The 13321-nt window shown below is 46.8% G+C and overlaps 1 protein-coding gene across 7 annotated transcripts in view; it reads left to right on the forward strand.

The window, feature by feature from the left end:
- RREB1 (ras responsive element binding protein 1) overlaps nucleotides 1–13321 on the forward strand; it is a 202728-nt gene that overhangs the window by 183222 nt on the left and 6185 nt on the right. For 6 of the 7 annotated variants that reach the window (XM_033216136.1, XM_033216137.1, XM_033216133.1 and 3 more), the window contains exon 11: nucleotides 7996–8160. The exons of the other annotated variant lie outside the window; for it this stretch is intronic. In XM_033216136.1, the coding sequence (XP_033072027.1) occupies nucleotides 7996–8160 (165 nt within the window). The remainder of the gene's footprint in view (nucleotides 1–7995; nucleotides 8161–13321) is intronic. 7 annotated transcript variants of the gene reach the window in all.

The following is a 13321-nucleotide window of genomic DNA, read 5'->3' on the forward strand; positions in this document are numbered from 1 at the left end:
CTGTTTTCTTTCAGTTCACTAAGTCACATCTTCCCCTGTTGATTGTGAAAATCAGCAACGAGTGGTGGTAGAATGTTTTAAAATTTCTGTTTATGCTACAATTTTAAGACTTTCTGAGAAACTTCTCTCAGAAAGGCCTGGCGCTGGTCCAGGTGAAGCAGGAAAACATCTTCCTGAACCCTTCTTCCCTGGCCCCCTACAACTGGTCCATAGAGCCCATCGACCTGCCCGTCCCCAAGAACTCACACCCAAGTGTGAAAAAATTCTAAGTAATAGACTTAAATTGTCAAAATGATACCCCCAAAACTAGTTTCCTTTTTTCTTTTTTTTTTTTTTTAAAGACAAAGTCTCACTACATTGCTCTGGCTGATCTCAAACTCCTGGGCTCAAGCAGTGTTCTTGCCTCTGCCTCCGAAAGCGCTGGGATTACAAGCGTGAGCCCCCGCACCTGGCCCCAAAAGTATTTTTCTTTGTTTGAGACAGAGTCTCGCTCTGTTACCCAGGCTGGAGTGGAGTAGTGTGATCTCAGCTCACTGCAACCTCTGCCTCCCCAGTTCAAGCAGTTCTCCCTGCCTCAGCCTCCCAAGTGGCTGGGATTACAGGCATGCGCTACCATGCCTGGCTAATGTTTGTATTTTTAGTAGAGATGGCATTTCACCATGTTGGCCAGGCTGGTCTCGAACTCCTGACCTCAGGTGATCTGCCTACCTCAGCCTCTCAAAGTGCTGGGATTCCAGGCGTGAGCCACCATGCCCGGCCTGCCCAAAAGTATTTTTCAAATGTCAGTTTTTAGAAGTTGATTTTTAAAGAGAAGTTTAGGATAGGAATATACTTGAAATAATTTTGTATCAGGGGCTTCTAGTATATAAATGACCATACAACTCTCATCTGAATTACAATTTTCTGAATTTTCTCAGTGAACAGCCTCAGTATTCAATGATTTATGTTATTGAACTAAGGGCAAATTAGTGAGATCCTATCTTTTTGGTGTTTACAGCCAAAATATTAATAAATACATAGGCCCTAAAACCAAATGGTACTGGATTGGCGAATAAAATACAGAACACCCGTTAAATTTGAATATCAGATAGACAACAAATAATTTTTAGTATAAGTATTTTTATGTAGTTCTTGGGATTTACTAAAAAATTATTTGTTTATCCAAAATTCAAATTTAGCTCTGGGCATCCTGGTTTTTTGTGGGTTTTTCTTTTTGCGCTAAATATGGTAACCCAAGGTAGTCAGGAGGTTTATGACAGGATGTTGAGGGTAGGTTGTGGGAATTGGTGTGAGCTGTGCTCTGTATCTTGGTGGAAATGCATTACGTGGAGTTGATCATCCCACAAAGCTTTGGAGAAGCTCGTGGAAGGCTGTTTCTCCTAGATGAGGTGGAACAGCAGGAGGGAAGTCATGGAGCCACCGCTGGATACCTGAACGGTGTGCAGAATGGAGCCTGGGGAGGGAGTTGTGTGGCTGGGAGCGATAGGTCTCTCAGAGGCTGCACTGGTCACCAGAGCTTGCCACACAGACACGGCATTTCTTTCTACTGTGGTGGGTCCTTGAATCCAGGGATTGAGGAGTAGCAGGTCAGGAGTGCCTATCCAGGGAAGGCTCAAGGAGAACCAGGATTTCTAGATTTGTAAAGTATGTACTGCCCTTTCCTCCCATTGTCTCCCTGTTAAAATAGTTTAAGCCTGACAAGTAAAGCAGCCATTCTAATGATGACAGCAGTTCAGGGAAGAAAATGCATCTTCAAGAGAAGGTGTCCCTTACAGCAGTCTCTTTGGCTACCCTTTTTGGGTATCACCTGTTTATCGCCTACTGAGAGTCTATGGAGAAGTGAGTCTTTGTGTTACCACTTTTTAGAAAGCAGATGGTCTGGATCTGATGATTGGCTTGGCTCGCGCCCTTCCTCCGTGCTCTCACCTCCCCCTGCTGTCACCCAGCCTCCCCATCTTCCTCCTCCAGTATTTCCTTTTTTAAGAGTTGTGCCCATGTCTTTGCAGGTGCATGATAGGTGTTCCCACTTGTGAATCCAGTCATGATTGCCTGGCCTTTGAATGCCAAAATATCAGTGTTGGTTTAAAATTTAGTAGCATCTAAAACTGAGCAAGAAAGCAGGAGGTTTGTTTAAGATAGGATGGGGTAGATATAAATACAAACATTCTGCCTCTTGTCCCTTAAAAGTTACTGATAACCTCGATAGATGTGTCTGCTTTGGCACAGTCCCTATACCCTATCATAATATGTTCTTGGTAGAGCTAGTGTTCATGACAGCCCTGGGAGGGTGATGTCATCTATGTGTTGCCACAAGGAAGTCGAGGTTTACTTAAGGAGCTAAGTAACTTGCCTACAGCCATATGGGGAATAAGATGGAGCTACTGTTCCAAGCCAGGGTCAGGTTCTGTGCAGCTGCCCCCTGGCCAGGGTATGTGTGCCAAGTGTTTCCTCTGTGTGAAGGCAGAAAGCGGGCAGGGTGCGCCTTCCGTGCTTCCCTGTGTTCCCACGTGTCTGCATGCAGAAGATTGGGAAGTAGTTTGAGATAAGGGGGGACACCACTGTGGATCAGAATGTTATTAACTAATTTGAGACTTCAAATTAGTGTTAGCCACCTGCATAGACACTGTATGAAGGTTGGTGCCCACGGAGCTCCATTAACTTCCTTTGCTGTGCTTCACTCTCAGCTTCCAGGGATGTTCAGCATCACCACTGCTAAATCATGTTATATGGAGCACTTGGCTACATCCAGTGTCGTGTTAGAGCATTTTGCATTCGTGGAGCATTAGAGCTGGAAGGAGCCTGGGAAGTCATCTGATGGGCCTCCTCTCCCCACAGACCTGATCTTTTTCCTCTGGTAGGCAGCTCTGCTGTCACTCAAAGCCACATGGATCCTTGGCTCCCTAGGCTTCTGTGAGGTGCTGTCTCCAAAACTTTGAAAAAAGTCTTAAGTGTACACATGTTAAACATTGACTCTGCAGCCACCCTGCAAACAAAGGTGTTATTCAGAGAAGATATTTTGTGCGGTATTTTTGGTTTTTTAGTTTTTTGCTTTTGTACAGACGAGGTCTCACCATGTTACCCAGGCTGTTCTCGAACTCCTCGGCATTGCAAAGCGCTGGGATTACAGGCGTGAGTCACCATGCCTGGCCATTTTGTGCTTTTGAGTATCCTGTTAAAATCTAGCTGAGTTCCAGCCAGAAACATTGAGCAGCATCCGGTTTTGGACTGCATTTAAACAAACTGTCTACACCTTGAATGCTGGCCTCCTCCTACCCCCTCAGCAAATTACTGTACTGTCTCTACTTTGTCTCAAAACACGTGTTCTCCAGTCCTCCCGTTCCTCACAGGGGCAGCAAGAAGCAGATCCGGTGTTCAGTGTCCAACGAGGGGTATACCTGCTGGCTGCTGGCAAGGAGCATGTGGCCTCAGCCTTTTCTTGCTCCCGGCTCAAGTTCCAGGAACTGTGTCTGATGAGGAAGCTGGCAGGACTGTCATTTTTCATACCCCTGGCACAATCTCCACACACACCTGCCTTTCCTCCTTCCTTCCACTCCTCTCCAGCTCTCTCCCAGCCCATAGTTTCCTGCTGATGAGGACAGTTCCTGGTTCCTTACCTTTCTCTACCTAAACGTGCCACTCCATAGGAGACAAGAGTGCACTGTTCCTGCCTTTACCCCTCGGGAGCATCTCGTGTGTTTTTAGGCCACAGGTGGAGGAGAGGGTGCCAGAAAACACAGCCAGTCTGTTCTAGCCTGTCCTCATTTTCTTCCCCCTTCCGTTTGCTCCGGTTCCTTGTCCCACAGTGATGGGCTTGGGACTATGGGGTGTCCATTTTGGGCTTCCCTGGCTTGCTCACTTTCTCATGGGTGCTTTGAGCACTTTTTTTGAGCCAGCTCAGGCTTTCCCCCAACACCCTTTCCTCCTGCTTCTAACCGGCAGTGAGGGTCAGAGCTTCAGTGAGTGAGTCATCCAGACCTGGGTGTGGAAAGCACCTGGGATGCCACTTGTATTTGGCTACTTTTAGCTTTCTTAAAAGACAGCTTTGGCCATTTTTACCCATTCCTGTGTACACTTCTGCCAAATACAGAGAGAAAATACCAAAAGAAAGCATGCCTTCACTTAGGGGTGGAGGAGCAATGGAGAGAAGGCTGGGCTGCTCCGGCTCAACTTGTTAAAAAAAGAAAAGCAACTGCAAGGTTTTCCATGCTAGTTAGACCCCACCTTTCTAATCCTGATTGTCTTTGAAAAATGAACAGAAATGTTTTCAGTTCTGTTTTTTTGATCTTGGAGGCCAAGGTGCCAATCTCCTCATCAAACTATTCTCACTGTTCACTCTTCTCTTGCCCCAATGCCCTTCTTCATTTCTTGACTGTTCTAGGAGAGTAAACACTGGCTAATTTTGTTTGTTTGTTTTTGGAGGTTTTTTTTTTTTTTTTTTTTTTTTTGGAGCAGGCTCACCCTGTCACCCAGCACCCCGGCTAGAGTACAGTGGCATGATCACAGCTCACTGCAGCCTTGAACTCCTGGCTGAGTTCAAGTGATCCTCCTGCCTCAGCTTCCCAAGTTGCTGGGACTACAAGTGCACACCACCATGCCTGGCTAATTTTTTTACTATTTTATTTTATTTTAGTTATTTTATTTTATTGTTTGAGACAAAGTCTTGTTCTGTAGCCCAGGCTGGAGTGCAGTGGCGTGATCTCAGCTCACCACAACCTCTGCTTCCCAGGTTCAAGTGATTCTCCTGCCTCAGCCTCCAGAGTAGCTGGGATTACAGGCCCACGCCACTGCACCCAACTAATTTTTTGTGTTTTTAGTAGAGACGGGGTTTCACCACATTGGCCAGGCTGGTCTTGAACTCCCAACCTCAGGTAATCCACCAGCCTCAACCTCCCAAAGTACCAGGATTACAGGTGTGAGCCACCACGCCCGGTCTTTTTGTTTATTTTTTTGTAGAGACAAGGTCTCACTGTGTTGCCCAAGTTGGTCTTGAACTCCTGGGCTCAAGCGATCCACCTCTCTTGGCCTCCCAAAGTGCTGGGATTATAGGCATGAGCCACTCTGCGTAGCTGGCTGATGGTTTAAGTGCTCGTGTTGGGGCTTGCAGAATGCTGTAGGTCCTGAATGTGCAGGTACTCCCTGTGGTTACAGGTGCTTTTACAAATACCCCTCCTAAAGCAGTTATTCGTGGCAGCTACCAAATAGATAAAATCATTTGCTAATTTCTATATAGATGACTGGCCAACAAGTGTTTTTGAAACCTGGGTTACTATAAAATACCAAACGGGCCCGTTTTCCTGCATCCCTGCAATGCAGAGAGCCCACTGCTATGTAAAAATGTCAGACTTACGCAGTGAAATGTGAGCTATTTTAATGACTCATGTGAGTTGTTATGTCACTTTGGGAGCCTTCATTCTTTGATGCAATACTTTTGCATCGTGGACTGTTTTTTGAATTTAGCATTGATAGGGACCTTCTCATGGGGACGTCAGCCTGGCAGTCCTAACCAACTGTAAAGGTGACGCACTTACCAGTGTGAAAATTACAGAGTAAACCATGTGATAGGGGGAGCGAGAAGCCAATCGTTTTCTTTGAAATCAAGAATCCTATCATAATAGCTTCTTACTTGTTTTCCTCTTGGCCCGGTTATTTTCTCAATCTGGCCAGACTCAGAGAAGCAGCAATGTTACCTTTTGACAATAAAATATTAAAAGTACTTTATTTTTACTTGAAATTATTAAATACTGTGTTCAATTTTAAATGAAAAACAAGAAGTAATTTTTTTTGTTTTATTTTATTTTTGAGACAGAGTCCCTCTGTCGCCCAGGCTAGAGTGCAGTGGTACAATCTCTGCTCACTGCCACCTCTGCCTCCCAGGCTCAAGCGCTCCTCCCACCTCAGCCTCCCCAGTAGCTGGGATTACAGGTGCGCACCACCATGCATAGCTAATTTTTGTATTTTCAGTAGAGACGGGGTTTCACCATGTTGGCCAGGCTGGTCTTGAACTCCTGGCCTCGAGTGATCCGCCCACCTCGGCCTCCCGCAGTGTTGGGATTACAGGCATGCGTCACCATGCATGGCTGCAAGAAGTAATTTGGAAGATGCACCATAAACACTGAGATACTGTACAACTAGTCATACTTTTTTTTTTTTTTAATGTGGATGTTTTAAAAATAAATTTTGCAGAAAACACCCACAGAATGATAGGAGGAGACCCTGAAAACAGTCAGTGGGTTCTCCGCTTCTGTTCAGGTTGCCTTGTGGGGCTCCTCAGCAGCACACAGTCCGCGTTTCTGGGTGTCCGATTCTGCCCTTTCCAGGTTTCTAATTCTGTTGTCTTTGATTGTTTCGAGTGTCTTTATTCTTAAAAGTTCCTGAGGAGATTTGTAAGCATCATCTTAAAAGGTCTTTTAGCTCAGGACGGAATCAGTGTCCCCTGTCTCTGATTATTGCTCCTGATATGAAATTGTGGCCATGCTGTCACGGGGCGGTGCCAGGTCCACACCTTCAGGCTCTGTACAGATGGCGCCCCCTGGAGTCGTGTGACACAGCCATGCCGGTCAAGGCTAGTCCCTCCTTCCCCTGGGAAAACACGTGGCCCCTCTGGCTGGTCCCCGGGTGCCAGGCCCTTGCTGTGCATTTGCAGGGGAGTGCGTGGCCTTGGGCACCTGTGCTAGTTCAGGCTTCTACATTAATCTAAACGAACCCCAGAGGCCCCTGTGATCTGTGTTTCCAGGGAGCTGTGTTTAATTGTGGCAATCCCAGGATTATGAGACACAAGTACTAGGCCCCAGCTCTGAAGTCATGTTGGTTAACACATAAAACCTTTTACCCTGTAACATTAGCAACTGGGACCTTGGACTCCAGTGACTTGGGGGAAAGGGAGGAATGCAGTAATACACAAATGATGCACCACCAACTTCCATCTCCTGAAGGTTCCTGATCTCCTCTCTTTTCCTCTCCACCTCCCTTTTCCCTTGTGCTTTCTTTCTCCCTCATGCATCCACACAAACCCAGGACAAGTTGTAGAGGAGCTTTGATTGCATTTTCAAACGTGACATTTACAGCACAAAAGGAATCCAAGTAAAAGGAGAGGGTAGGCAGACCAAGGCAGGAGGGTACTGTGCCTCTCTCAGTGGCTCACCCATCTGTGCATTTGAGATGGGTCTAGGGGCAAGGCAGGGATGCCAAAACGTCCTCTTCACATGCACATCTGTTGAATGGAGCACATGATCAAATGCAGACATAGTTACGTATTGGTCACTCATTTGCAACCAAGCTTGGAGCAGGGGGAAGAAAGAACCTTTAGTGTAATGAGAAGATCTCCTGACTCTTAAACCACCTAGGACCACAGTGAACTTGAGGAGAAGTCACTGCAGGATATCTCAGCAAGTCAGACAGGAGTTGTCCTGGGAAGTCACAACTCAACTGCTCCCGTTCCCCAGTGGGAGGGGCACAGCCACCAAGGCCAGGAAGGGGGACTGGCCACCCTGGCCGGGGGCTGTCCCTGACTTCTCTTCATGGGCCCCCAAAGATACCCAAGGGGGGTTCCCCAATGGATTTCCTAGTGTCCATATTACGGTGTCCTTGCCACACGAGAACTCGTTAGAGGGCATCTTTCTCTTCGTGATAGAATATAGGTGTTTTCTTGCTGTGCTCTAAAATCTCTTCATTCACTTTTATGTTGTGTTGTCATTATTTAATATTTTAATTGTAATAGCATTGTTTTACTTTAAATGTATATTTTTCAGTTTCACTTATTTTAGTATTTTGAAGACAAAAATTCATATTCCATTTAACTTAGGAAAAGGGAGAATGATCACTGTAGTCACTGATGTTCTCTTTTTTTTTTTTTTTAAATATGTTTTGTTAATTTTCTTGAAGGGGTGGAGGAGGGGGGAACAACTGCCAGTGATCCCAGGAGAATAAACAAAAGTGACTTTTGTTTTTCATTGCAGTAGAAAGCCAGATAAATATATATTTTTTTTCCTGCTTCAGGTCAGAAACCCTTCCCTTGTCAAAAATGCGATGCCTTCTTTTCTACCAAATCTAACTGTGAACGCCACCAATTGCGCAAACACGGAGTTACCACCTGTTCCCTGAGAAGAAACGGGCTTATCCCCCAGTCAAAAGAGAGTGATGTTGGATCCCATGATAGCACAGGTAGTGCCGCCAGGTGAACAAGAACCCAGAGAGAGGGAGAGAGAGGAGTTCGGTTAAGAGTTGTATCTAACTCCGGTCCGAGCTGTGGAGGGGCTGCTTGTTCACTTCTCTGTAGGATTCAGAGCCTGCAGCCTATTAGTAGAAAGGCGGGCCCTACTGATGATTGGGAGGGAGCATAACTCCTGGGTCAGGTCGCCTAGACATACAGCAGGAAACAGTTGACAGTGCCCCTTGGTGACTCTTGGGGCTGCTAGGGAAGATCTGTCACCCTCTTGGCAGAAGAGGCCTTTGTTCCCGATGTTGGGAGGTGGGATGTATGGGAAGGCCTACAACTTTAGCCCTGGGTATGAACTCATCCAAAGGGGATGTGAAACCTTAAATAAAGGTTTGGGGAGCCCTGGCCTCTGCAGCCTCCTCGGGAGCAGGCCTGGGCTCCCTGGGATGTCAGGGTATTGAAGGAACGAGGGGTGCGGTGTTCTTCTTTTCAATAACTCTCTTCCCGGTGTAAGACTGTCCTTGTTTGAAAAAGCACTGTGCATGTCCTTTCTTTAATCACATCTCTGCTTGACCTGAATCCGAGTATTATTCTCCTGTGCTGATGTGTGCTTCCTCCCTCCGGCACCCACAGAGCAATTAACGGCTGCCCGATACGTCTTCTGCCACCTTTTTTACCTTGTAGTTTCTGAATTTACTCATGTCCTCTATCGGTACACTCCATCCGCTTGGACTGCTGGGGTTCTCCATCCTCACCCCCAAGAGCAAACAAAACAAAAGCCAGCCTGCTGCAGGCCACGTAGACACCCCGCCAGTTGGCACTGATTAGCACAGGGACAGCATCATGGTGCTGGGTCCAGTTCTGCAAGTCTCGAAACCCTGACACTATCTCGTGGCTGCGAAGAGATCTCCCCAGCGATGTTTTTCTAGGGTTGTAATTGCGTCCTGTGGCTTCTGTTCCTCAGATAGGGTGAAAATGGGGTGCTCTATAGTTAGGAGGCACCCCTGCCTCAGGGGTCAGTGTGGACAGAGGGTTGGGCATTAATCTTAGCCCGCTTGTCCTTACCTTGGTTACAGCGATGTGGGGGCGCATCTGGAGAGGCCACCCTTTGCCCCTCTCTTTGCCTCCCACTGAGCCCCAGCGAAACCAACTGTGAGTGCTCTTGACTGCCCCACCGCCAGTCTAGATCAGACCCTCTGAGGGTGTGAAAGTGGAAGCTGGTTTGCTCACTGCTTCCCCAGCTTCCACTTCCACATAACTCACCAGTATCTTTGAGTGCAGAAAGATGTGGGTGCCCACGGAATCTTCCCCTAACTTGGACCCCTGTGAGCCAAAGATGACCTGCAGTTCAGCCCACGGGAAGCACACACCAGTGCTGGCAGGCACGCATTTGCTGCAGACCATCCTGTTAATGTTTAACCATCGGCCGCCACGTTACCTGTTAGTCTGGAACATTTTCTTTCAGCCTGGTTTTGAAAGCTGCCCTGTGATCTTCCCATAGTGGTTCCCCAGTAGCGAAAGCAGCCAGTAACTGAGGGAGCTGAGGGGGAGCCCTTGGGTTTCCATGTTTACAAATAAGTCTTAGTAACTCTGTGCTGGATATGCATTTTGCATTCAGCTTCTTTATCATAAGGGAGGAACAAGGGCTGGGGCTCCTGCTGACGTCGGCAGACACAAAGCTGAGTCGGAATTTATGGTCTTAGCTTCGGTTCAGCACCAAGTGTATTTATAAGTTTGTACTCACAAGTTTTGTTTTCCAAATCCCAGCAAAGCCCTGTCCCACCTCCACCCCACCCCGGAAGTTATATAGGTTTTCTTGAAGGGACAAAACCTCTAGAAAAGGAAAAGTTACTGAAAGTTGTAATGTGAGACCAGCAAAGAGAAAATCTATGTTTGGTTTAGTTGTGGTCACAGTCCATGGTGAGAAAAGGGACTGAGATTTAAGTGGGAGAGAAAGGAGGTTAGGGAGGCAGAGTTTAGTGATTTCAAGGAGGATTTTAAAAACCAGATGAGCATGATGGGCATGGGGTGAAGCCTTCATTCTGGGCTCCCTCCAGTGAAGTTAAAAAAGTGAGGCTTTGAAGGAAGACCACTTAAAAAGGGGGGGGCGGGGGAGGAAATGACCAAAGAGGTCCCTGAGGGGTTTTCTAGGCTGATATGCTTAGGTGGCATTTTCTTAAAATTCCTACACATGTTTTGCAATGCAGGTCTGACTTTTTTCAGTCACATAAAGTCCCCCAAAAGCATGCTTAAAATGCCACAGTGGGGGCAGTTCTCCCTTAAAGGTCCATTTTGAATATTCAGATTTCAAATGAAATTCTTCATTCACTGTCCTGGACAGAGAGGTGCCCTGGCCCCCTCTGCCCTTGAAGGGCATGCCCTTGGGCCCTCCTCCGATGATGCCACGTCTTCGTGTTTGTAGGCACCTACATAGGGCTGTTTTTAATTCATATAAACGTGAAAGTGTTTAAACTCTCCCTTAATGGTGGCCACCTTTACCAGCCCAGAAGTCCCACATGTCAGCATGGACTGCACCTCAGGAAACCCTCTCAGTCCTCAGATGCTTTGGGTAGAGTGCAGACACAGTGGCTTCCCTGCAGACGCACCCCTGCCAGGTCAGATGATGACTTCGGTTGGTAGTCTGTCACATCGGTTGAGGCACATTTAATGTTTAGGAAGCAATAGATCATTAATTGTTGAGCTGACTAGGGCCGTCTCCACTGTCCTGTAGGAGGAGCTGTGGGTTTATTATCTACCAGGATTCCTTCTGCTTCGTCTGGCAGTTTTCTTAGTTGTTGGAACACAAACGGAGGGACTGATGGGGAGAGGGAAGAACTGCATATTTTTAAGGTAGCATTGCTTATAAAAAGTCATCAGCTCAGTTACCTGCATTTGGGAGTCTGGGTGGTTGAGGGCAGGGATTTATACAGCACCTGGCCTTATAAGTTGACTGTTCATGATAGGTTTAGAGGTGAAGTGTTTGTTCATGAGAATCACTAATGAAAATCAGTTGTTGCTTAGAATGTGAAGGGCACAGCCTGCACTGCTAAAACACTCCCCCTAGTGGGAGTTTGGTAGAATACAACCAAGCCCCCTGTGTCCCAAGAGGGCGTTGGCCTTTCAGTGTACTCTGGGTGATCTCTCTCCATTATCCACACAAAGGAAGGTCTCAACAGCAGGAACAATTGGATCTTAGTATATTTATTTGGGTTTCATTTCAAAATTTATTTTATTTTTTTCAAGCTTTATCATGTTAAATACGTTCTATGCAGTTAAAATAATGCATGTTCTTTGCTGAAAAAAAAAAATAATAGAAGTAGCCTAGGATATACTGGGGACAAAGGGGAAGTAACCAGAGATTCAATCTTTTAAAAATAACTGGTTGGGCGTGGTGGCTCATGCCTGTAATCCTAGCCCTTTTAGAGGCCGAGGAGGGTGGATCACCTGAGGTCAGGAGTTCTGAGACCAGCCTGGCCAACATGGTGAAACCCTGTCTCCACTAAAAATACAAAAATTAGCCAGGCATGGTGGCTCACACCTGTAATCCCAGCTTCTTGGGAGGCTGAGGCAGGAGAATTGCTTGAACTCAGGAAGCAGAGGTTACAGTGAGCTGAGATTGCACCACTGCACTCCAGCCCAGGTGACAGAGCAAGACTCCATCTCAAAAAAAAAAAAAAAAAAAGACTACAAAGGCCAGCCACAGTTACTTATGCCTATAACCTTAGTACTTTGGCAGGCCAGGGCAGGAGGATCCCTTGAGCCAGGAGTTCGAGACCAGCCTGGGCAACATAGGGAGACCCTGACTCTAGGGAGGGAAATTACCCACAAAGCCAGCAAACAAATTGAGCAGTTCGTATTTTTATTGTAGAGTTTATACCAATATCCATTCTATAGCTGCTCTCTGTTGAAATGATTCAAGAAAACGAATATCTTGTTTTTCCTTGGAATGTGGCCCAGACATTGGTGTGCATATCTCAGGATTCATATTCTTTAAGCTTTTGGATAATTTTGCAAAATCATTTCTTCTTTAAAGTTTTATATTCACGCCATAATATTTCCTCCTGAAACCTCTTGAGATGCTCAGACAGTGGCTGCCAAAAAGTGCAGTGTACGACTAATGAAATGAAATGATGGAAGTGGACGCATTATGCAGATGGCTGTGGGTAAGCCTAAAGCCCCAAGCAGGTGTGAGCAGTAGGTACTGTCTCCTCAGACCTCGGGATGGGGTAGGACCAGCTCCTTACCCCAGCCCTCCTGACCGCCTTGATGGCCAAATAATGGAGCATGTGACGTTGAGGAGGAGTGATGGATGCAGGTTGACACTGTAGTTACGCCTGATCACACCAAGTGAGAATCCAGGTTAGGTGCGTGAATCTGCTGGCTCAAGGACTGCACTCACATCTGGCCTATTGAGGGAGGCGCATCTCATACTTGTGCCATGAAACAATGACTTTCATCCACCTAATTCTCAGAGGAACTTCTGAATTCCTGCAGTAATACATCAGGCAGTGGCCGGGCATGGTGGCTCATGCCTGTAATCCCAGCACTTTGGGAGGCCAAGGTCGGCAGATCGCCTGAGGTCAGGAGTTCGAGACCAGCCTGGCGAACATGATGAAACCCCGTCTCTACTAAAAATACAAAAATTAGCCAGGCGTGGTGGTGGGCACCTGTAATCCCAGCTACTCAGGAGGCTGAGGCAGGAGAATTGCTTGAACCCGGCAGGCGGAGGTTGCAGTGAGCCGAGATCACACCATTGCACTCCAGCCTGGGTGACAAGGAGAAACTCCGTCTTCACTAATAAAAAATCAGACATAGGATCTGCAGCTAAATAATAGATCCCACCAGCTTCCAGTGCACTGTTGTAGTGCATAATTTTAAGAAGTTATTAAGTCCTCTTTCAACCTTAGGAAGGGAAGGGAAGGCCTTTTGACTCTGTTTCATGTTGTGAATGTTACAACCATGCCACCCCTTAAAAGGACTGTTGAAAACTGGTAGGCTTTCCACATACAGTTTTACTGGGTGGAATGGACAGGAACAAATCCAAAGGCAAGAAGTCAGGGTAGGTGAGATGCCCCGAACCCAGAACCCCTTGTCTTCACAGGCACCCACAGCCCTTCACAGTCCACTCCCCTCACTGTCTGCTGTTGCCAAGCCTGGCATCAAGGG

The sequence above is a fragment of the Trachypithecus francoisi genome, unplaced genomic scaffold (genome assembly GCF_009764315.1).
Source record: "Trachypithecus francoisi isolate TF-2019V2 unplaced genomic scaffold, Tfra_2.0 Lachesis_group10, whole genome shotgun sequence".
Taxonomy (NCBI): domain Eukaryota; kingdom Metazoa; phylum Chordata; class Mammalia; order Primates; family Cercopithecidae; genus Trachypithecus; species Trachypithecus francoisi.